At 37.2% G+C, this 23,218-nt stretch overlaps 3 protein-coding genes across 4 annotated transcripts in view; all 3 read right to left on the reverse strand.

The window, feature by feature from the left end:
* Positions 1-276: 276 nt before the first annotated feature.
* Positions 277-1,557, reverse strand: LOC109108788 (NADH dehydrogenase [ubiquinone] 1 alpha subcomplex subunit 12-like). Its single transcript, XM_019121896.2, has 4 exons — positions 1,388-1,557; positions 827-909; positions 659-746; positions 277-568 (listed from the first exon to the last, which is right to left on the reverse strand). The coding sequence occupies exons 1-4, from the start codon at positions 1,474-1,476 to the stop codon at positions 388-390; spliced, it is 441 nt and encodes a 146-aa protein (XP_018977441.1). The 5' UTR covers positions 1,477-1,557; the 3' UTR covers positions 277-387.
* Positions 1,558-2,307: 750 nt separating this feature from the next.
* Positions 2,308-16,206, reverse strand: LOC109109381 (nuclear receptor subfamily 2 group C member 1-like). The gene is made up of 14 exons (XM_042722296.1): positions 15,761-16,206; positions 12,657-12,764; positions 12,148-12,378; positions 10,516-10,594; positions 10,238-10,417; positions 9,999-10,146; positions 9,813-9,909; positions 7,069-7,247; positions 6,837-6,984; positions 6,626-6,747; positions 6,259-6,398; positions 3,649-3,786; positions 3,466-3,571; positions 2,308-3,030 (listed from the first exon to the last, which is right to left on the reverse strand). The coding sequence occupies exons 2-14, from the start codon at positions 12,708-12,710 to the stop codon at positions 2,856-2,858; spliced, it is 1,797 nt and encodes a 598-aa protein (XP_042578230.1). The 5' UTR covers positions 12,711-12,764; positions 15,761-16,206; the 3' UTR covers positions 2,308-2,855.
* A 948-nt stretch (positions 16,207-17,154) lies between these two features.
* The window catches only part of LOC109109379 (FYVE, RhoGEF and PH domain-containing protein 6-like), a 30,197-nt gene continuing 24,133 nt past the window's right edge, over positions 17,155-23,218 (reverse strand). For both annotated transcript variants that reach the window (XM_042722298.1, XM_042722297.1), the window contains 10 exons: positions 23,079-23,147; positions 22,360-22,443; positions 22,162-22,241; positions 21,876-21,975; positions 20,855-20,998; positions 20,671-20,773; positions 20,367-20,461; positions 20,094-20,222; positions 18,487-18,635; positions 17,155-18,398 (listed from right to left, as the gene is read on the reverse strand). In XM_042722298.1, the coding sequence (XP_042578232.1) occupies positions 18,362-18,398; positions 18,487-18,635; positions 20,094-20,222; positions 20,367-20,461; positions 20,671-20,773; positions 20,855-20,998; positions 21,876-21,975; positions 22,162-22,241; positions 22,360-22,443; positions 23,079-23,147 (990 nt within the window). In that variant the 3' untranslated portion in view covers positions 17,155-18,361. The remainder of the gene's footprint in view (positions 18,399-18,486; positions 18,636-20,093; positions 20,223-20,366; positions 20,462-20,670; positions 20,774-20,854; positions 20,999-21,875; positions 21,976-22,161; positions 22,242-22,359; positions 22,444-23,078; positions 23,148-23,218) is intronic.

Here is a 23,218-nt window from a genome sequence, read left to right on the forward strand (position 1 = left end):
CAAAATCCGCAGACCGTAAAACCAGCGCCCCCTGCTGGTCACCCTCTGACTCTGACGTTAACTGACTAACCCAAAGTTTACATTTAAAGGTCCGAATTTGGAATTTTCATCAACGTGAAAAGGGCCGAAATAATTATTACAAAACTCCTTTCTTTTTTTATAAACATGCTTATACCTTTATATAACAATTCAACTTTATATATGCATCTATCATATTCATTACGTCATTAAGTCACAGCCTACTACTCTCTGAACTGTTTTGAAGTCACTCAGAAATAAAGACATTAGTTTTCGTTTATTGATAATTAGAAAGCTACAAGTTACAGAATGTGGCAAACGGCAGAACTGGTCAGAGGCGGTAAAGGGAACACAGACGGAATGAGGGGATTACTTCTCCCCGGCTTTTGGTGGCACCCACTCGTGGATCTTCTTGTGAGTGGTGGAGTAGGGTACGTAGCAGTTCGGTGTGCCGCTGTTGTTGAACTGATGGACTCTGGCCAGGAACTTCTTGGGCTCTGGAGGGTGAGTGGTGGGGGGGTCATCCGTCATGCAGTGCAGCCAGCGGTGCCTGAGATAAACACAGAAGATATATGATTGAGTTATACACTGGCAGATAAACCTGTGTCTGCTCCATGCCAAGCACTTCTAGATATATTACCATTCGGCAGGGACCATGCTGCCATCCACGTCCCACAGAGTGTTCCTGCCGTTCATCTCCGTGGTGTAAATCACCCATCGATGACGGCCTGAATGCCACAAATTAAAAAATGAACATTAATAAGGCATAAAATTTGTGTACAGACAGCCAAAGTATGCATACTCCTACCGAAAAAGTATCTGTTGTCCTCATAGTATTTGTTTCCATATTTGTCAATACCCACCAAGGCTCCGGTCTTTATATCATTCACCCTGAGAAAGATATAATTTATCAATTATTCATACATTAAGTCTAATATTTAATGTAACAAGTCAATATTAAGTGCATAAAAATGAATAATATACAAATATCAAGAATAAATCGCCTAAAATATTTAGTGCAGGTCCAAAAATAGTAGTGTTCATTTCCCAATAATAAGAATACCAGTGAGACAAATTAATAAAAGATAAAAATAAAATCATAAAACGTATTATTAGTACGTATTATTTGGACGATAAAGTTTATATTTTTTTATATATTGTTTCTACATAAAGATCTCACTGTATAAATAAAATATTTTACTGCAGTATGCCTTGTTGTATTGTGACACCAGAGAAAAATAATTAAATAATTAAAATAATTACTCCGAGGTCATTGCTGTGGCTTCAGGGCCTTACAGCTTTACACGCTCCATTTTACAGCCCTGTTCACCTCTAGAGCTATAAAAACATATTTACAGGAGTCACCCACCTGAAGAGCTGCAGGAGGAAGCCTTTAACCCCGCCGTGACCGGTGAGCTGACCCGCGGCCCGCCGCACTATGTGCACGTACTCCGCCATGAGCGACGGACTCGAAACACGGACGGACTGCAGCGCGACTCTTCCGTCCCCCTCACACGATCACGCGCGACGGGTTCCGCCTGCACTCTTATAATCGTGCACCAGTTTTAAATTCATGCCGAGACCTTGTCTCTCGTTTTACTGAGTTACAGACTGACATGTAGTTCTCTGAGATGCACGTTCTATTATTCGTGACCCTGTGCCACAGAAGCAGTCGTAAGGAGCTACAGCCAACAGCACATCGTGTGGGTCACAATTATTTATCTTTGCACCCTTTGCAAAATAGTTGAATCCCAGCCGAATATTGTCCTATCCTAACAAACCACACGTCTGTGGAGAGCTTATTAATTCCGCTTTATGTATAAATCTCGATTTTAAATCGACCCTTAACTGGTTTTGTGGTCCAGGCTCACAAATACAGATTCCTCAAATTATAATCAATTAATCAATTAAACGAGCAGTTGGTTCGCGCGCAGTACGTGTTCATATTATTGCATAAACAGCTTTTAAAGATGGAAATCATTATTTTATTCTTGCCACAATTACATTGACGCAAATTCTAACCATTAAATCTGACGTTTTTACTTTGGTTTGAGCAGATCACGTGTCTGGGTGATGTACGTGTGTTATTAGCAGTTTATTAAGAAATATTCCACGTGTTTCAGTGATAGTAATAATGATTCATAGTGCGATTCAAGTGTCCGAGCTTGTCCAGAGCACGTTTCTGAAAGTCTGGCTTACCCTTTAATAAAAATGCAACACAACACAAACATATTCACTATTTAAACGTCACTGACTAGACTCCCACACACTGACGATTGCACTCATATATGCATATTTTGCCAATTCAATTTAATAGAGCATAAACAGAAACATTTACATGCACTACATAATTTCCAATGACTTTTCCAGGGATGAAAATAAGATTTTCGCTCACTGTGGGAACCCTGTATATCACATTTAATGTGTTCATAAAAAAGGAACAGTCTCCAACAAATACCAAAATACAGACATTTCCCCCCGACATTTATTATTTCTATATACATCATTCATATACATACAGAGAGTTAGTCAGTGCTTGGGGCGGGGGGCAAAGTTCTCTTTGGAACAAGTTCTTAAGAACAGATTCCTTACACTTTCTGTATCTTTATAGACACTTTTTCTAAACATAAGTACACTAGTACAATAAAAGCCACATGATCCAACCGCAACAGTTGCGGTAACCACTTTATCCACACTACATAACCCATAAACAACCACTGGCCAAATAAAAAAGCAAAGTCTGAACAAAATGATGTCCTTATGCAAAATTCACATGATTATATCTGTTATATATAACAGAGCAAAGCTGATGGGTGTGGCTGTGGGCGGGGTTTCTGTCACTCAGCGGTGCTGATTGGCTGGCTGTTGTAGTCGGTAGACTCCATTTTGAGGATGTAGGGAATGATGCTGTCGATCTGAACGTTCCCGATTAGACCGGTGAAAAACAGCTCTTCGGTCACCGCCGCGCTCATGAGCCGCAGAGCAGGCAGACGAACCAACAGTTTTGAAAGACTGAAAGAGGATTTATGGTTTCGTTTAAGGCCCATTCACACCGCGGACGATAACGAGAAAGGTCTAAAATCGTTCTCAATATTAAACAGAGTTCACACCGCAGCTATAACGATAACGGCATAGAGGAACGATATCGTTGGGATCACTTTCAGAATGATTTTTTCCAGCTAATAAACAATAAAACATTAACAGCCAATCAGAATCCATTCTGGTGTAATGAGAATAAACAGACAATATCGTTCGCTGGTGTGGACGCTAGTATCTTTATAGTTATCGTTCTTGGTGTGAATGGGGCTTTATAGTCAACTAGCTTATCTCAAATAAAACTAAAAAAGTTCCTAAATATTCAAAATGAATTAGACCATAATTATGCACTTTATAATTGCGACTCTATGATGGTTGGTTGGACAAATGCGAGCTAGTCTAGTCACTCACCGATATGTGTCCTCTGGATACACTTTGCTCACGTAGTCCTGCAGTTCCATGCAGGCTTTCTCCTGAAAGCGTTCGATCTGAAGGGTGCCGTCCACTCCAGAGTGATCTATGACAGGCACACACGATCAACTTCAACTTCTCCAGTTCATTCATATTTTTCAGATAAACTCCAGTTGTGCTCACCTGGGCTGAAGAGAACCACAGCTTTGAGGTAAGCATATTCATATGCGTCAGGACTCATGCGACTCATACTGTTACAAAATTCCTGCATGCGCCAGATGTGCTCCATGACTAGCTTCACGCGCTCCGGGGACAGTTTTTCTGTTGAACACACACACATTTCTCATTAGGTATCGTGTATCAAGTTAATTTCAAATAATCATTTCAGATAATATTTGAACAGTTTGCTTCAGTAAAAGCCAACAACTTAGTTTTCGCTATACAAGAATGCTGCACTTTTTGTTAGCATCACCCTGGGTCCTTCGACAAAAGCCAATAGAATTTTACCATTCGCCTTTGGATTATTGTAGAAAATAAGCTCTGTGACCAACAAAGGTTAATGAATCTTGCACATTTTGCTCATTGTAATTAATTTTGAAGACTAAATACAAATTGGCAGAAGTAAAAAACTAAACATAGGCTATAAACGAACTACACCACGGTAGCATACATTTAGCTTTCGAAAACTTCTTTTAAAACCTTTATTTAAAAAAAACTATGAATTATACGAATTATGAATTAACTATGAATTTCTTTCATATGAACTATGAAAGAAACAAATCTTTTCGAAGCTTCAAATCAATTGAACCAATGGCTTTGCAAAAAAGTTCACTGTTTCGAAGCGCTCAAAACTCCACACGCTAGTGACAGCTGCTGGTCAAAAGTGTGTAAATGCAACAAAAACAGTTTTTAATAAAAAACTATAACTTTTTATAATAAATCCAAGGTAAAGGTAGACCGACAGTGGTTTTTGCCGATACCGATAGCTAGGTTGGACCACACTGGCCGATACCGATTAATTAACCGATAGTTTTTAAAATGGATACTGAAAAAAACAGTACTGTACCATACTACTACTACTACTACTACTACTACTAGTAGTAGTGATTATAATAATACTAATAATAATAATAAACGTTGAAATTAACACAGTCTAACAAGGAACAATACTTACACAGCTTTCATTAATCTTAATGTTACAAATGGACTCTTCTTTAAGTGTTACCATTTCATTTCAACAGTCATGCTTAAAGATACACATCTTCAAATATATACACAAAGGCCATAGCATTCAATTATTTACATACATTGCATGTATACTCTCACACTTTAACTGCTTCTATTCTTGAACACTTGATGATTATCTAATCAAAATAAAAGCACAGCACTGAGTCTAGGAGAAGTCACACACATTCCGGACACATCACGTTCAACTCGAGCAGCGGTCTAAAACAATTTTTTATTTTTTAAATCACCAAACGTACACAGGCTTACTTCAAGAGTGAACAATGAGGCATAGAAGAGTTTGAAGTTCGGTGTTTAAAAAATGGAGCAAACGGAAAGAGAAAGCGCTATCTATATTTTAGCTCTATAAATGAAGCATACAGACTTTATTAAAGCCACAGAAAGACAAACTTTCGCTGAAAATGCACAATACACAATTCATTATGTAATTTTGTAATTTTTAAAGTTTTATAATCAACTATTAACAATGACAAATATAATGTAATTTAATGGAAAACTATGTGAATGGCGTTGCAGGATTTTCTGTCTGCTGCATTTAAATCTGCATCTGAAGTTTCACGTGCTGAGGTGCATTTCCCAAAAGTGTTGTTAGCTAACTATGGTCGTAAGTTCCATTGAACTCTATTGGTAACGACAGAACTTGTGACCATAGTTGCTTTTGGGAAACGCACCCCTGTTCAGCATGCAGTATCACGTGTCTAAACAAATAGCACGTGCTGTCAGTGATTTAAACCACTAGAGGCCGCTCTCGCTCTGTATAATGACAGCAGACCCTTCTCAGCAGCTCCAGCAATGGACGCAACCCGGAAAACTATCGGCATGGGTTTTTGCCGATAACCGATAGTTCCAGCAATCAACTATCGGTGCCGATTAATCGGCAACACTGATACATCGGTCGACCTCTAATCCAAGGCACATGAGAAATGTGAAAAAATAAAAAAAGCCTTTATTCACATGGCTTTAAAATTGAAAAACAACACACTTGTGCACAGACACGTTGCGGCTAACTCGCCTTTATCAGGGTGTCAATTTACAAACACACTCAAGAGTTTTTAATACATTAAATACAATAAAAATAATAAAACACCATTAAATATGAAGTGTCTGTATAATATGTGGTTTTATATTAATCTGCAGGGCTTGTTTTGTTTGTTTTATGGAGAGTTTGTATATAGAGGCCAGTAAGAGACTATTAACTACTTCTCCTCCTTTTAATTACACAAATGTATCGTTAAAAATGTTTACAAATTGATGAAGCTGATCCGAGATCAGGAAAAACCATAGATGCTGATTCAATATATATATATATATATATATATATATATATATATATATATATATATATATATATATATATATATATATATATATATATATATATATATATATATAAAAACAAAAACATAATAAAAATTAAATAATAAATAATAAAATTAAATAATAAAACAACTGACAAAAATCTGCTGAATTAATCAAGTGACCTAAAGTTGATTAGCTAACATAAATTAGACAGGACACAGAAAAATCAAGAGCAACAGGTCCACATACCTTCATCCAGGCTGGTCTGTAAGTGGTTAATTATGGCTGTGAGGATGGTTTCTACATTCATTATGTGTGAACACTGAGCCAGACCTAAAGCAAACAACTCATTCCAGCAGGCCTTCATCAGCGTGATGCTGTTCTCCGAGCTAAACACCAAAAATACAGAAAATAAAATGAGGAAAATACAGAAAATATTACACAGGAAAAAAGACTGTAGTCTGTAGTTCTGTTTCACTGCATAAGGGCAGCATATTCTTGTATATAAAATATATTTTTAATCAAAATGATATGTTAGTTCATTTACATCTGTATTTACTGCTATCTGCTTGTGATCACCTAAATCTGGTGTGAACGGGATCATTAATACACTCACCCAAGGGCCTGGAAAGCTGGAATAGAGCGTGCCCAGTGCATTGAGAGGAAAAGCAGACGAGAAGCTGATTCACAGATGTAATTCAGATTCAGGAAGTCTGGCATGGGCAGCGGCATCATCAGCTGCACACAACATTTATTACAGACTGTTATTGGTCCGTCAGTTTTGGAGTTGTAACTGCAGTGTGTGCAAGTCAACAGTGCTGCCTGACCTTAAACGGCACATGCATATCTGAGAGCAGCGGTCCCTCTAGTTCCAGCAGGGCGGTGGTCTGTTCATCGACCCTGACAGCCCCCTCAGCCACCTCTTCCCCACAACCCCCCTCCGACTGAAGCACCTTTGTGAGCGTGTCAAAGGCCCTGGACACAAACAAACTGAAATTTAAGCATAGCCATTTACCGCACATCTTCCAGGCTTGAGGTCTACAAAGTTGCTTTCCGCACCGTGTGACATCATTCGACTCCTCCCTTTGAATGTCCATCATAACGCTGTCCTCGTTACTCATGGTCTCTATCCCCGATAGGTCAGTACTGCTGTCCATCATCTCACGACTTTTGCTGAGGTGACCGAGAGATGTGACCACGTTGGCCAAAGTACCCAGATCTCCTTGACTAGAATCATTCTACAGTGAACGTCACAGAACATTAATATACATTCATGAACATCTTATATCTGTCCAGGTTATATTTCAGAGCAAAAACTATAATTAAAAAAAATTAAATTAATGTACAAAAAAAATTCACAAATTTAATACCATTAAAAAAAAACCTCTACTATTATGTAAAAATTACTTTCAAATTTAAATAATATTATAATTTCGGCATTGGTAATGAAAACTTGGTGGAATGTGTTGAACTTTCAAGAATTTTTACTTCCTTTATTTTTATGAAAGTCTTAAAATAGGCTTGATTTTCTTAATACACACACACACACACACACACACATATATATATATATATATATATATATATATATATATAAAATAGTAAAAAAAATATTAGAGACAAAACTGCCAATCACTTGCCGCTAATTATATATTATATTCATATTATATGAATTATAATTATTTAGAATTCAAGTAATTTATTCAAATAATAATTATATGAACTGGTAATTAATATTAAACTTTCCATTTAAACTAATTTAAATAAATACACATAAATAAGCTATTAATTACTAAATTGCATGTTTTCTTTTGAGCTCTTTGTGAAACTAAATAAATTATTAAATTCAGTTGATTCAGTTGCATATTTGATTTCTGCTGCCTTCTCAAACTTTTGCTGCAGCAGAAGTGTTTATTCCTGCCTTGTAAATGTGTTTAAATTTATTCTGTTATTAATAACAACATCTCTTAATATTAAGCAAAGAAATTAATTGTACCAGAGGGGATTGAACTGAACTCAATTCAGCTGTTCTGAACCCCAAAACTCAGAGTTACCCACCTAATTGAAACGGGCGCCAGGAAAATAGATTGTACATTATTATGTGCATCTTACAGTTAGAGCTGAGTCTCTAAAGCAGTGGTTCCCAAAGTGGGGGTCGCGACCCCTCGGGGGGTCGCGAGATGATTTCTATAAAAAAAGTGGAAAAAATATATAGGTCCTATATATTTTTGTTGCAATTAATTTAACCCTTTCGCACGTACGGCACACCGGTGTGATCAGTCTAGGCTGGTCCCTGGAGTGTACGATCACACCGGTGTGATCAGTCTAGGCTGGTCCCTGGAGTGTACGATCACACCGGTGTGATCAGTCTAGGCTGGTCCCTGGAGTGTACGATCACACCGGTGTGATCAGTCTAGGCTGGTCCCTGGAGTGTACGATCACACCGGTGTGATCAGTCTAGGCTGGTCCATGGAGTGTACGATCACACACCGGTGTGATCAGTCTAGGCTGGTCCCTGGAGTGTACGATCACACACGTCCCTATCAGTCTAGGCTGGTCCCTGGAGTGTACGATCACACCGGTGTGATCAGTCTAGGCTGGTCCCTGGAGTGTACGATCACACCGGTCAGTGCATGACGTGAAATTCAAATGTGCTCTCGCGCACAGGCGCGCTCAGAGCTGTCATCACAACTTTTCAGTGTTTTCAACCACATAATGTTTTATTTTAGGTTTCAGACATATAAGTACTAAAAAAAAACAATACATTTAGAGTTTGTAAAATACAAACTGATGTCAAAGGACGAGGCAATAATAATCCTTTCCATTATAATTAGACACGTTTTTATGCATATCAGATACACATTGTGTAAGTAACTTTAAAGTTTACTCTATTATTCTCCCAGTTCACCATCCACTTACTTTTATGTATTTTCGGGGGGGAGAAGTGGATGAATTCACGTGTTGTAAATCCAACAGATCCGATTCTCTGAACTGCATCTGCGGCACAAACTAAGATGGCGGCGCCCATCGCGCATACAGCTCAACTAACGCGATCATTATAAAGGTGTTTAAACAACAAAACACTTCCACTTGCATATATTCAACAATCGGAATATCAGCTATTTCATGCCATATCTAACAAATTTGTGAATATTTTGAATAAAAAAGGAAAAATGACATAAAAGCAGATCATCATTCATTCAGCTCTGTTGTTTCTGCGGTGTGTCACGTGACAAGCAATGACGCGTCACCATGGAAAACCATAAAGTGACACATCTAAATAACGATCGCCTTGAAAAACTCACGCTGGGAGGTCAGCCAGAATATTTTTAAACTTACGTGTGAAAGGGTTAATTCAATACTTGTTAAATGGTGTTTGCAGAGAAAAGTCTGATACAAATAATAATTAAAATATATATATATATATATATATATATATATATATATATATATATATATCTATAAATATATATATATATTTTAATTCAATTTGTAATTTTGTCCCAGACATTACGAGATTACGTCAGCGTCAATCACAATCAAGTTACGTACGTACATCACGCGCAGCAACACAACGTATCCCGCTGTTTGCTAAAGTTAAAGGTGTTTGGAGGCTCCAAAAAAGGGGGTTGTTGAGGTGGGGGGGGTGGGGGGGGGTCGCGGGGGCAGCAGCGCATTTATCATGGGGGTCGCGGGCTTAAAAGTTTGGGAACCCCTGCTCTAAAGGAACCAGACTTAACATGAACATGTATGAATTTATTATATATAGTACGAAATATAATGGATTAAATTTGAATAATTACCTGATCTGGTGAAGAAGGAATTAAAATGGTGTTGTCCAGTTTGGAAAGAGACTGCTGGATGTTCAAGAGCATGTTGGAGTCCAGTAAACTGGTGGACCTGTGATCAGACACAGAGTGAGGGTAAAAAATGAAAGAACAAACAAAAAATAGATTCTATTTGACTCAAACACACATTCACATCCGTACCTGGCAGTCTCTTTTTCGCTAACAAACGTTGGCATGGCGGCGAGAGGGCTGCAGAGGTTTTTACGGATGTAGATCTTTTCGATGGAGGGCGCACAGTTTGCTGGCTTCTCTCTCGACACCTCCACCGGTTTCCTCTCACACTGAACAGCTGTTGGAGGAATTTCAGCAGGTGAAAATCATGATCTCCTCAACAAGCTGCATGATTTGAGTCTTCAGTCGTGAATGTGAATTGGACTCACAGTCTTGCTTCATGCCGAGGGCCATGCAGCGCTGCAGCCTGCAGTACTGACACCGGTTCCGATGGTGTTTGTTGATGACACATTCTCCAGACCCGCGGCACGTGTACACCAGATTCTTCCTGATGCTGCGCTTGAAGAAACCCTTACAGCCCTCACAGCTCACTGCTCCATAATGACGACCTGAACACACGTACAGTAACAGTTCAGAAACATCTATTTACAAAAAGAACACAATTAATCGAATTCTGTTTGACTGTGTGTGTGTGTGTGTCAGTTACCTGAGGCCTTGTCTCCACAAACTACACAATACTCCACTGGAGGCTTGGTGGTGCCCTGTTCTGAGCCCTCCGTCACAAACTGAAAAACAAAACATTCTAAATTACAAAAGGAAATACTGTATATATAAACGCACAAGAAATACAGATTATCACAATACAAACTTTTATGAGATGACTACAGTTATAGTAAGTCTTACCCAAAAAAGTAAACCAAAAGGTAATGTGGTGGTACCATAATACAGTGTGTTGAAGAATGTTTTTATACTGTAGTATTTCTATGGTGTTCCTCCACACTGGGGACTTGACTTGCCATTAATTTCAATAGTTTGATATTAGCATGTTGCTAAGCTAACAGCACAACACTCTAATAAGGCTAAAAGGCAAATAGCACACACAAATGTGATCCTGAACCACAAAACCAGCTATAAGCTATATGAGATTATACATCATCTGGAAGCTAAATAAATAAGCTTTCCATTGATGTATGGTTTGTTATGATATGACAATATTTGGCCGAGATACAACTATTTGAAAAACTGGACAGTCACAGGCCTCCTGGTTTTCATCCAAAATATCTTAAATTGATTTCCAAAGATGAACGAAGCTTTTATGGGTTTGGAACGACATGGGGGTAAGTGATAAATGCCAAAATTTTCATTTTGGGGTGGAGTATCCCTTTAATAGTGAGAATTAGTCCTTATACTAAAGTCAGTATTAGCTAGAATTCAAATTTCTCTCGCTTTGTCCGCTATACTGGATTTTTTTCATTACACCAAAACACAAGTAAAGACCAGAGTATACCGAAATCTTAACGTGTGTGTACAGCTGAACGTATACTTGATAGTGTGCGTGAACACAGGAGGTCCACACATAGAAACTTTCATCTTCGTCCAGTGTCTGCACAATTTCTCTATAAAAGTAATGATGACCAATAAAAATGTCTTTGTGCACTTTTAAATTAAAGTTGCAGTTGTCTATTGTTGTTGCAGTCTCTTGTAGTGGTAGTTCTGTTCTGGGCTGCATTTTCCAAAAGCATCAAAAGCCTAAGGGGCAGTTTACACAACAACGTTTTCAGACAAAAACGGGAAACTTTTTATGCGTTTTGCCTGTTTGTTTACACGACAATGACGTTTTGGGGTCTGAAAACGCATATTTTTGAAAACGGGTTTCAAAGTGCAAGTTTTTACTAACAAGGTGACAGCGCCAACTACTGGTCCGGCATACGTAATACAGCTTTTTTTGCCGTTTTCCCGGATATGTGTAAACGTAAATCGTTTTGAAACTTTTTAAAAATGCAAGGGAAATACTTTTCCATTTTTGACTACATCGTTGTCGTGTAAACATAGCTTAAGTTGATCATAGCTCCACTGATGACAATGGGTCTACAATCTACTTAGGCTTACGATGCTTTTGGAAAATGCAGCCCTGTTTGTTTTTTGACAGTGAAACAATGGGCCAGTCTCGCCAACTTGTAGACCAACTAATACAAAATGCGTACATGAGCATAAACAGTATATGCATTTAGAAAAATCAGGCTGCGTGTGATCATTTTGTCACTCACTGAATGCAAAGTGTAGCTTACACATAAAAACCAAAGTATACTTTGGGCTTAAATGAGTGGTGCCTGTTTACCTGGATCTGTTGTCCTGTCAGCTCAGGTGATGTGAAAAGCAGTTGATTGACTGCAGACCCATCCGCAGATGTTAAGATGACCTTGGTTGGTGAATTCTCTTGTTTGATGAACAGTTTCTCCTGGTTGGGGTAATCCAGGTTAGCTAATATAAACTGCTGCTTGCCGGCTCCAGCCTGATCAATGGCTGTGACTATCTGCAGCTTCTGAGCCAACTGCTGCTCCGTCACAATCTGATACAACACACGACAACAAAGACCTTCAGAATGAAACGAGTGCTGTCAAACAATTAAACGTTTTTGTTTACATAATATATGTGTGTGTACTGTGCATATTTATTATGTATATATAAATACACACACATGCATGTATATATTTAAGAAAAAGTCACGTTTCTATACGTTTCTTAAATATATTTACATATGATATAAATTATATGAATATAAATATATACATATAAATACATGTCCTAATATTTTCAAAATATATGCTGTATGTGTGTGTAAGTCACCTGTAGGCCTCCATCTGTAGACACCAGCTGAATTCTGGGACTTTCTCCTTCCATGATACCGTTCTGTCAAAACCGTTGCTCAGCGACGCCCCATCAGCCACACGCCCTCTGAGAAAAATAACACACAACTCAAGATACTCTCAAAGATCAACCATTTGCACTAAGACCTTGTAAAAGTCAGGGGGACAAAATATTACCAATCAATATTTCATGCATATCTATATTCATTTTTAGACTTTAAGAATGGGGTCCTGGGCACAAGGATGATCATATGTGGAGGATCTGTGGAATGTAAAAATTTAAAACCCCTGGTACAAATGAACATCTTTGGTGTGTTGTCTTATGAGTGGTGCAAAATTTGCTGCCAAGATGCTAGTCACAGTTGCCAAGTCTGCGTAGGCTTCTTTTTTTGCAATTTGCGTTAAAAAACGAGTCGCGTGTTGTGTGTTTTTTGGGGGCTTATTTTAACAAATATGGTTGCTTGTTAGGAAAACCTGGCAAGCAACTTTTTCTTTACATTTATGGTCGTTTTTTTCCAATAATTTGTTGACACTGTCTGCTCGCAGGTAAAAGCCAATCAGTGCAATAATTAATGTGCTGTAGCGTTATTCATCAACGCACATTGTGCCCCCTCTTCCCACTTATTGGAGTAAAATCACGTTTAACACGCAAATATGTGACGTTAGTAGATGTAAACAGACAAACAAGGCCACCAACAGAGATTTACAGAGATGGAAGAAACATGGGGAAGGTGAACAGTGTGCAGGGGAGTAAAGGGACCTAATTAATTCGTAAAATATTTTTATAATGTATTAATCATTAGCCGTAATACTGATTGTAAATCCATAAGGTTTGAGTTTGTGGTTATATTAATGCCCCCACTTTAGTGTTCTCGTCTTGTTTTATTCTCCTTTTCCATCTCGATAGCTACTGTTCTCGTCTTGTTTTATTCTCCTTTTCCATCTCGATAGCTCTCCTGTCTCCATTTTAAAGTTTCAGTTTACTCCAGGATTTATTGATTCCAACTGATCATAATTTTATTGCTGTTTTCCGCCTAGGCTTCAACACATCTCAGGCCTAATTTAACTTCTCTCGCCAGGAAAGTTCTTTTCTTTCCTGAGCAAAAAAAATTAAAGAGTCATGGGATGTAACTTAACAAACGAGAATGGGATTTTCCTGTGATTTTATTGTCTGGGATGAATTCATATGAGTTTTATTATTTTGGGAAGTTCTTGGGATTAAGGGTTTTGGGTTGATTTAATGTGTATGGTCGATATTGTTTATGAACTTTGATAGTTCATATTCTTAAATTAATTAGATGTTTAGGTTTGATTATTTTAATTAGGTTTTTTTATGTATTTGTTGTTATTGGGATTTTTTATTAATTTGTATTTCTTTTACATTTTATTTAATTTGTGTAATTTTTTCCTGTTATTTTTATTAGTGATTCAGTCAGTTCAGACTGTTGAAAACTAGCTGAAATCTCTCTCAGTCTTGTGGGTTCATCGAAAGACATTTCAAGCAGTAGCTACATTTTAGCATCACAAGCAGAGCATCGCTTTGGTGTTGATTTGAGCGTTTTTTCCAGGAACTAAATGACTTGATGTTATTCACTAAAACGTTTCTGAACAGCGACATGTCTAACTTCCCGCGCAAACCATATAAACCAAAACAGCAAAAGAAATGTTTGCAAAGTTCGGCGTCGAAGTTCATTTCTTTAGTCCAATCATTGTCTCCAGCGATTGGAAAGCGTGCCGACGTGTGAAACTACTATTGTCGGCTCCTTTTCCTTATCGGATTTGCTTTGTGATTCCGAGCGCGGTTGTTGCCATCAGCGTCTCAAGTTCGAAGCTGTGCGAGCTTAGATCGTGTATTCAGGTTGGCTGTGGTCAGGTTCCTCCAATGGCCGGAACATGGTTTATTACGACACTGTCGGGCCGTGGCGTAATGCTAATGCCATGGTTGATCTGGGCACTATAACTTGAATTTTCACATGTACATTCGCCCTTATTCTTCTATTCTTTTTGATGCGTGTAAGTCATTTTTGGATATTTTTACCGGTGCAATTTACAACTGGCAACTTTAAAGCCCTTCACTCATTTTATTGGTGTGCAGGCAAACATTTCACTTAGGAAAGTCCACAGCATAAAGAGTCCCTGGGGATGACTTTAAATGCCTAGGTTAATCGGATCTGTTTCATTTAATTACACAAAGAGGTTTGCTTCAGTTCCTGAGATGTTTCCACCTAATTATTATAAGTCAGATTGTTTATGACTTTGCAGTTCTTGGCATTCCATCATCTGTATCACCTTTACCAATTATTTAAATTAGGGACTTTATTATTAATGATCCATCTACATGCTCTCAGTCAGTTCAGACTGAAAACTAGTGAAATCTCTCAGTCTTGTGGGTAGCAGTAGCTACATTAGCACACAAGCAGGCATCGCGTGTTGATTTGAGCGTTTTCCAAGGAACTAAATGACTTGATGATTAAATAAACGCGACCTAGCGCGAGCGACAGCTGGGGGTCAGTTACTCGCGTGGAGTGTGCGGGTGTTGATCCGGGAAGATGAAGCTAGATCTGTTCCTGTAGGTTAAAGGTCATGATTGAAGGGTTAAAGCTCCCACACATACACAGAGGGATCTTCACTGCAGCAGAGCTTCACACTTGGATTACAGGACACATCTAGTATCTTCACATTTTTGATCTCAAGTGACAAATTAATAAGTCCACATGATAGTCTTTGTGTTGTTTTGTGATCGGATCTGTTGTGTTTATCAGCGCACTGATAACAGATTAGCCAACTGATAGCGTTAGCCTGCTAAATACCGTCACGTCTGCATCCGATTTGTTATTATGTCCATTAGCTGATCTGTTATATGCGTATTAATTGTTCTTAAATAACCAAAAAAGCTCTAACGGTTAGTTTAATCGCAGGGGTTTGAGTTTAATGAGCGATATTTTCTATTATGCTAGCAGCTTCTACGCTAACGCGTGTTAGCAGGCCGGCTATCAACAGTGCTGATATTCTTCTGAATTATTAATCCTAAACAATCACTGCAAACACAGCGGGCGGTAACAACATAGAAAGGGTTATTCTTACCCTGAACGCGTGAGAAATTATCCAGCTACTGTGATGTTTTGATAAATTATTGTAAACTGACGGCTCACTGCAGCTACAGGAGGTCAGAGTTCGCGACCCGCTCGAAGCAGACCTGCGCGTCTGCGCATGCGCAAACACGGTCGCGAGACAGCGGTGAGGGTTTAGTCGGTAGTGCATTTACGATGTTAGCCACCTTAATAAACTAGAGATCCTCACATTTTATAGTGCTTCTGAAAGCCAAAATGATACACTGAAGAACTGGACACACGTGTGGCAACAACTGTCCCAGTTTAACCGAGTGTTACTTGTACAGTAGGCTACCAACCTATCTGGTAACTTAATGGATAACGCAGTTTGCTTCTTTCTAGTTATTGTTCTTTCTAGTTGCTGGTACCAGCCAATAACCCATATAATTTAATCTAATTAACTGCATAGAACTGTGGTTATACAAATAATAATAATGCAAAAAAAAAAAAAAAAAGTTACTACACTTTTACTGTGGAAAATAATAATAATAATAAAAAAATTGTAAGGGAACATACCCTAAGTCGTTATGAAACCAAGTTTATTTTGGTCTTTAATCAGACCTACAGACATGTTTTCTTATTACATTATTTATTAAAAATTATTTGTTTTTTTTTTTTTATTTTTGTTGGTGGATTGCTTACTTGCTTGTAATCGTGGTGTTATTAAATTATTTCTTGATGATGAAAATTCCTCTGGGAACCAGTGCCAATCTGACAAGAAGCATCAGGAATAGCGATTACATTTCTCTTAAAAGTGGATCACACGAAGGAGAGAGAGAGAGAGAGAGAGAGAGAGAGAAAACATAACAGTGGTGTATCTAAATTTTCCCAAAATGCAAAACAATCTTACAAAATGTAAACAAACATTCAAAACACACAGATGTGATTGATATCGAACATATTTCTGCAAAACAAATACAATCCATTCCTTGGACTTGTTTCATTTCAAACAGTGAAAGATCAGTGGTTTCTGTGGCTGGAGCTGACGAAGGAAAGGTGGAAACTGTAGAGAATAAGCCATTGTCAAAGTGTTAAGAGAGGTGGTCCTGAACAAGGTGCGTTAGAGGATTTAATGTGTGTTACATCTTTCCCTGATAAGAGCACTAGTCTTTCTCTCTGGATTCACAGCCGGTGTGCTTTAATGTCTAATAGAGTAAGTTAAAACAGTGCAGAGTTAACCAGCCTGGCACTGTGTCTTTACTACCCATAATTCATTGAGGCCATTAAACATCCTAATCTATTTTAAATACACCTGCATTATATTACTATTTACAAAATATGTACACTTCCAGTTCTGTCCAGAATAAGGTTTAAAACAACAGTCAAAGCCTCAAAAAACTTATTTTTTAAAAAGTTTTAGGTTTTTTAAAAATTTTTGTTAAAGGGCTGAAAACCAAATAAAAAGGGCCTTTTTTCAGGGAATAAAAGCAGAATAAATATGTATCAATTGTTCATAAAACCATTCTTTCATAGATTGTTGCATATAATGCATGAATTGTTCATAAAAAAGACATGCTTACATGAACTGTTTCAAGTAATGCAATAATCTTTGTTAAAAAAAAAAAAAACTTATGGAAATGCTCACATCTCAATAAAAAAGTATGCATTTTGTTACATTCAATATGTGACTCAAAATCATTTTTACGTAAATCACTGCAGGTAACACATGAACTGTTCGTAAAACCATGGGTTTGGGTAAACTCTTGCAATCACGGTGTAAAATTTTCATATTCAAAACCAAAAAAAATTTTTTTTGCGTAAATGATCTCGTTCAATGCATCAATCATTCGTAACAAAATTTTACCATCAATGTCCAAAACTATGGTTTTATGTACAATTTTGACACACAGTCACTCTGTGCTTTATGATTAAAGATTTAATTTTTAAGCCCTCTTTTCCCAGCTTTCACAGTTATATCTTAAAATCTCCCATAATGCACCATGCCAGACTGCACGGACTGCACCACATGACCGTGCCAAAGGTGCGACCTGGCATCAGACATTCCTTTGTCATACTTGCTCATGCACATTCAGACTTGACTATGAATCACACACCTGACCAAATCTTTTTAAACCCTCTTGAGGCAACAAGTGATACTGCAGTTAGATTAAAACTGCCCCATTACATCATAATGGAGTGATTCAGAAAAGTGGGCAGGATTCATTCATATTTAAATAAGATTCATAAGCAAACCTAATGGTCAGGAGTCAATGAAAACGTCTGTATCTAGAGCTCATGACCAGTCACTGCCTGACGTTCTTGACCCTGAATGCTTTGTGGGCAGGATTCATGGTAATGTTAAGCACCAAAAGGAACTGGCACAGTGAGGCAGTGTTTCCTAAAAATGACATTAAGTACAAAATGATGGATTAATGCCTCACGATGGAGGCAGACTGAATCAATTTACCTTCATTAGGCTGCTTAAAATAGATTAATGCATGAACTACATCTACCAGCATCCTTTGCTTCAAACTGGGTTTTGATTCATGCATCTTTAAACTCGCTGCCTGTGTAAACAGTTCAGAAACCCAAACGAGCGACATTTATTCATTCCATTTAATCCAGTCCAGACCAGTCAAAGGATCATAGCCTCTTGAAACGCTTCGATCCATCTGAAAAAAAGAAGCACAGATTATGAATCTTAGACTAGATAGATTCATAGAACAAACTCTATTCAACTCCACACAAGTGCTCGTGTACCTCTGAGCAGTGGGGATGTCCTCTGCTCTGAAGATGTAGTAGAGTGTGTTTTTATGATACAGTTTAAACTGCATTTTTTGAGCCGGTCCTGTCTTCTCCTCTCGGAGGAAGAAGCCCAGCAGCGGCTGACTCTCCAATGCCGCAACATCCTGAAAACAACGCAATCATCATCACATGACAGCTTTTATTACATCATACACATCTGCATAACACTATGAATCATGACACTATGAATAAAAAAAAAAAATGCCAAAAAGCAGTGTAGGGGAACAATAGATTTTTCAGTATTGCAAAAATAGGCGTTTACATAATAACAGTTTTTCTGATAACAAGCAACTTTTTTTTTTTTTTTTTTTTTTTTTTAATAATCCTGTAGCTTTGGAAAAAATATAATTCAAAGGTCATCTCAAAACGGTCCATGCTGATTGTATATGCTTTAGGAAAGGAATGTGACATGTTTAGTCATTTATCGCAATGTTTACGATGTTGGTTTCTTGTATTGTAGATATAGTTTTGCTGCTGACCATGAGATGATTCTAGTTTTGTGGACATTGATTAGGATCCTTTTAGTTTTACTATAAAGTGTGACTTTATATGTTCAAATTGGATGCTGAAATCTTGATTATTTGTGTATGATTTTTGGCTGTTTAACATAACTCTTATAGTAACCAGGTATCTATACTAACAAGTTGCAATATAGCATGACAAAGCACTACTTTGTTGATTTTTGTCACATTGTAAAACAGTTTTTAAGTAATTATTGTGAAATCAAAAATTTGTGTAAAAATTCTTACATTTTTGGTATAAAACATAAAACGGTGTAGTGTTGGACATTTTGATTCATTTTAGTAATTCACTGATTTCATAAATGAAGTGGTTAAAAAATACATTCATAGAGCCCGAACAAAACTTTTTTAATAGTCATATACAAAAAATTGGCAACATTTAACTGAATTATGTTTGCGGCTTGAATTATATTTAAATCTAAACATTCATATTTCTTGTCCCAAACAGATGCTGCTTTCATTGAAAAAAATTATATATATTCTGTTGGCGCCGATAACCTTGTAGGCAACGTGCCGAAATACAGCGCTATGGGCGTCCCGAGTTCGAATCCTGACTCAAGGACCTTTCCTGATCCCGCCCCCCTCTCTCTCTCTCCCACTTCGCTTCCTGTCAGTTCTTAAAAGAGGTGAAAATACCCCCCCAAAAAAGGATATAATCTGATAACGGTTGTATAATTAGAAACGTATCTGCTTTAAATAGTTTTAATAGTAGCTAGTAGCAAATCAGTAGAAAATATTTCAAAAGTTGGCTACTTTTGGCGCTTTTCCTCTTGTTAATAGACGAGGAGTGGAGTGGATCACACTTCGCATCCTGTCTAAATACTGCCCCCCCCCCCCAAAAAAAAGAAGTACATTCCCAACAATAGTAATACTGCCAAAAAGTATATCTTTTTAGGTAGCTTCAATGTAATTAGCTGTTTTTTTTTAAATAGTTCTTATTGTAGTGTAGCTACTTAGATAATCATCAGTCAAGCTTCTATTGATAAATTATGAGTAGCTTCCAGAACACTAAAAGTTAATACATAAGTAAAGGTCACATACTTCACTAGCGGCGTAAGTGTAGAGGACTTTGTTCTTAATGACGAACCACAGCCTCTTCCACGGTTTCTTCTGGCCTTTGGATCTTTGCAGATATCCACTCATGGAGGAATTCTCAGTGTTGGCAGACACCTGTGAGCGAGATGTCATTTTGATAGTAACGTATTAATATGACGTCAGCGTTGTGGAAGAAACAGAAACCTTCATTACAGTGACATTACGTAACGCAAATGCTGCAAGCCATTGCATTAGGGGTAATGTACAACTTCAAGTCACCTCTTTGAGGGCAGAAGGAATCTTCTTCTGTTTTCTAGAAAAAGCAAATGTTGAACTCCGCCCACTAGGGGAAACGGTCACATTGGATTGGTCACCTACGAGACAAAAGCAAAACAACATATTAGAAAAAAATTGTAGTGTTTGCCTGTAAAACCACACTGCTAGTGCATTCTAATTTCAAATTTCGTCTTATGTTTTTACTATTGATAATTTTTAATTTTAGTAAAGTTCTAGTCCTAGTGAAGAAGTAGGAGTAAGAGAATATGAAAGTGGAAAAGTGGGTTTCTCAGCAGAAATCTCATACCCTTGTGCTGTAGTTTGATATAGCAGTGGTCACACACTCGTGCCAGCTGATTCTTTAGGTATTCCAGGTAGTATTTATTGGATGAACATGCCTGACACACCACCTGTTGCCACATCAAATGCAAATCAGGCCCATTTGTTCATTCAAAAGAAAAAAGGAACAAAGCCTAGAACTTATTTCTAACCTTTCCGCAGGCACGGCAGTGATGGCGTCTCCAGGTGAGCGTGAACTCGCACGTGCAGATCATACACATGGTCGTTCTCAAATCTGGAATCCAGATAGGAGCTTTAGAGCCCAGCGGTAGACCATCATCAGAGATTCCCTCCAACTACACAGGAAAAAAAAAAAAAAAAGTTAAGAGTGCATCTTTATGAGCTCCTTCAAAAAGTGTCTGAAATATTGTCCTGAAATTATCTGTTGCTTTTTTATTTTGAAGCTCTGCTATTTGTTGTAGTATGAATGCCAAGCAACATCTCAACTTTTTCCTTGTTGATTGATTTCATAATATTTTTCATAAAATGACAAAAAACTTTGGCATCAGCCTTGCTGGGCATAGTTCTAGTCTTTTGTTTGTGAATATTTCATACTTTTATATTTTCAATGGCAAGGTCAGTGTTTTAACAGTTTGAATAAACAATTCAATCAGCTATGGGAAATTTACACACACACACACACATATATATACATATATAATATATATATTCTGAGAATTAAAATTATGAATATTTCTGGTGCATGCTTAGCTCTTAAAGCATTAATCTTACATCAGTATTACTGCAAAAAGGTACATGTATTCCAGTACAATTATCTAAACATTCTTAACTCAAAATACATTTATTTGAGATGCAAAATGAATTTTAATTAGGTTAAGGAATCAGTAATTTATTAGAATTTACATTTAAATTGCATTAGGTTGAATTAATTCTTAAAACAAGAATCAATATCTCCTAATATGGAAGATATCAAAGGGAACACAGTTTTAGTTTTCTTACCCCACTGGCTGATAATGTTTCCTAAGCAAGAGTTAATAAACAATACTTTGTATTTTATGTCATTTTGCATTTCAAGGAAACATACGTTTAAAGAATGTTTAAGTATTTATGCCGGAAAACAAGACAAAAATGACTTTTAGCAGTGTATCCTATGAATTTGATGAAAGCACAGAGAGATACACCTAAAAATCAATCACGCTTAAACGCACCCACCTCTTGGCTTCGACTGGAAAAGAAAGAAATCTTCTTTCTGGTGTAGTCATCTATTGCTTTAGCGATGGCTTCCAACCATTCGTCTCTTTCTGTGGCTGAACTGCAAACATCATTTACAGTCTGTGATTTCAATTTATTAAAGATAAGTACCAAATATTGTTTTAGCACAAGTGATCAAAGGAACGTTATCGTGTTAATTATTCTTTCCACTGCCGATATTTCTTTCATGTAGACCCCACACATAAATCATTATGTGTGTGTGTGTGTGTGTGTGTGTGGTTCTTACTTGGCAGACAGTATGAAGGAGCGTTCCACACTCTCAATGTTTAACTCATTCTGATAGGCCTCCTGACTTGGTTTGCTCACCTATTGACACACACGTTACATCTCTTGTGAGTTTGTGTGTGTGTGTGTGTGTGTGTGTGTGTGTGTGTGTGTGTGTGTGTGTGTGTGTAAGGGAGAATTATGCTGGTGGATATCTGACCTTCATGCCAGCCAGAGAGAGCATGCTGTTGACTTTATACTGGCCAGACTGAACCGGTGTTGTGTACAGCAGAATATCATTAAACTGTTAAGAGAAAGACAATTTACTCACTGACTGTCCAAAAATAATGTTACACCATTCACACAGTTTCCTGTCATATGCAGCAATTTCCCGTATTGTAAATGACCACATTAATGCACACAGTAATATTTGTTTGTGGTCACAGTTCTGTGTCAGTACTGCCTCAAATATGATTCAATTGGTTGGAAATGTAAATTTTCTGGGTTATTATCATTGACTAAAATTAAAATATTCAAAACATTTGTGTTAACTGAAAAAAAAAGCTAAAAAATATTTTTAAAATATTAAGATGCAAAATTGTTATGTCACGTACACAGTTATATAGACAGCGTATAACAATGTAGTGAAATGTAAATAGGGTCCACTCCATAGACTGCAATTATTTATATTAAGTATATAAAAATAAATAAAAGAGATAAAAAGATAGGAACAAAGATGAAAAGCTTAATCTAAATGATTGATGAAAAAGTATTGATACGAATGACAAAAACACAGAGAAAATACAAAATAAAAACTTTTTTTTTCAAATATTAACAAACACTATAACAGTATAAATTATACTAAAATAACACTGTACATTTTATAATAAACATTTTATCATCGTTTAAATATCAAAATATTTGACCATAGTTTCTTACCAGGAAGAACATTCTGGGCTGCATAACTTTCCTGGAGAGTTTCATCAGAGTGCCCTCCTTTAAGAAAACCTGCGTTTGCAACAAGAGCATGTTAGATTAGCAACACAGAGACATGATTAATCAGTGCTAATTATTACGTT

Source organism: Cyprinus carpio, chromosome B4 (genome assembly GCF_018340385.1).
Source record: "Cyprinus carpio isolate SPL01 chromosome B4, ASM1834038v1, whole genome shotgun sequence".
NCBI lineage: Eukaryota > Metazoa > Chordata > Actinopteri > Cypriniformes > Cyprinidae > Cyprinus > Cyprinus carpio.

Excerpts from the sequence above, each read along its gene's own strand:
- LOC109109381 (XM_042722296.1), bottom strand. The coding sequence starts at position 12,710 with ATGGAAGGAGAAAGTCCCAGAATTCAGCTGGTGTCTACAGATGGAGGC. Across the intron at positions 10,418-10,515 it reads TTGTGGAGACAAGGCCTCAG|GTCGTCATTATGGAGCAGTG; the intron begins GTAACTGACACA and ends ACGTGTGTTCAG. Across the intron at positions 6,985-7,068 it reads GAGTCGAATGATGTCACACG|GGCCTTTGACACGCTCACAA; the intron begins GTGCGGAAAGCA and ends GTTTGTGTCCAG.
- LOC109108788 (XM_019121896.2), bottom strand. The coding sequence starts at position 1,476 with ATGGCGGAGTACGTGCACATAGTGCGGCGGGCCGCGGGTCAGCTCACC. Across the intron at positions 910-1,387 it reads TTCCTCCTGCAGCTCTTCAG|GGTGAATGATATAAAGACCG; the intron begins GTGGGTGACTCC and ends TATCTTTCTCAG. Across the intron at positions 569-658 it reads AGCATGGTCCCTGCCGAATG|GCACCGCTGGCTGCACTGCA; the intron begins GTAATATATCTA and ends TGTTTATCTCAG.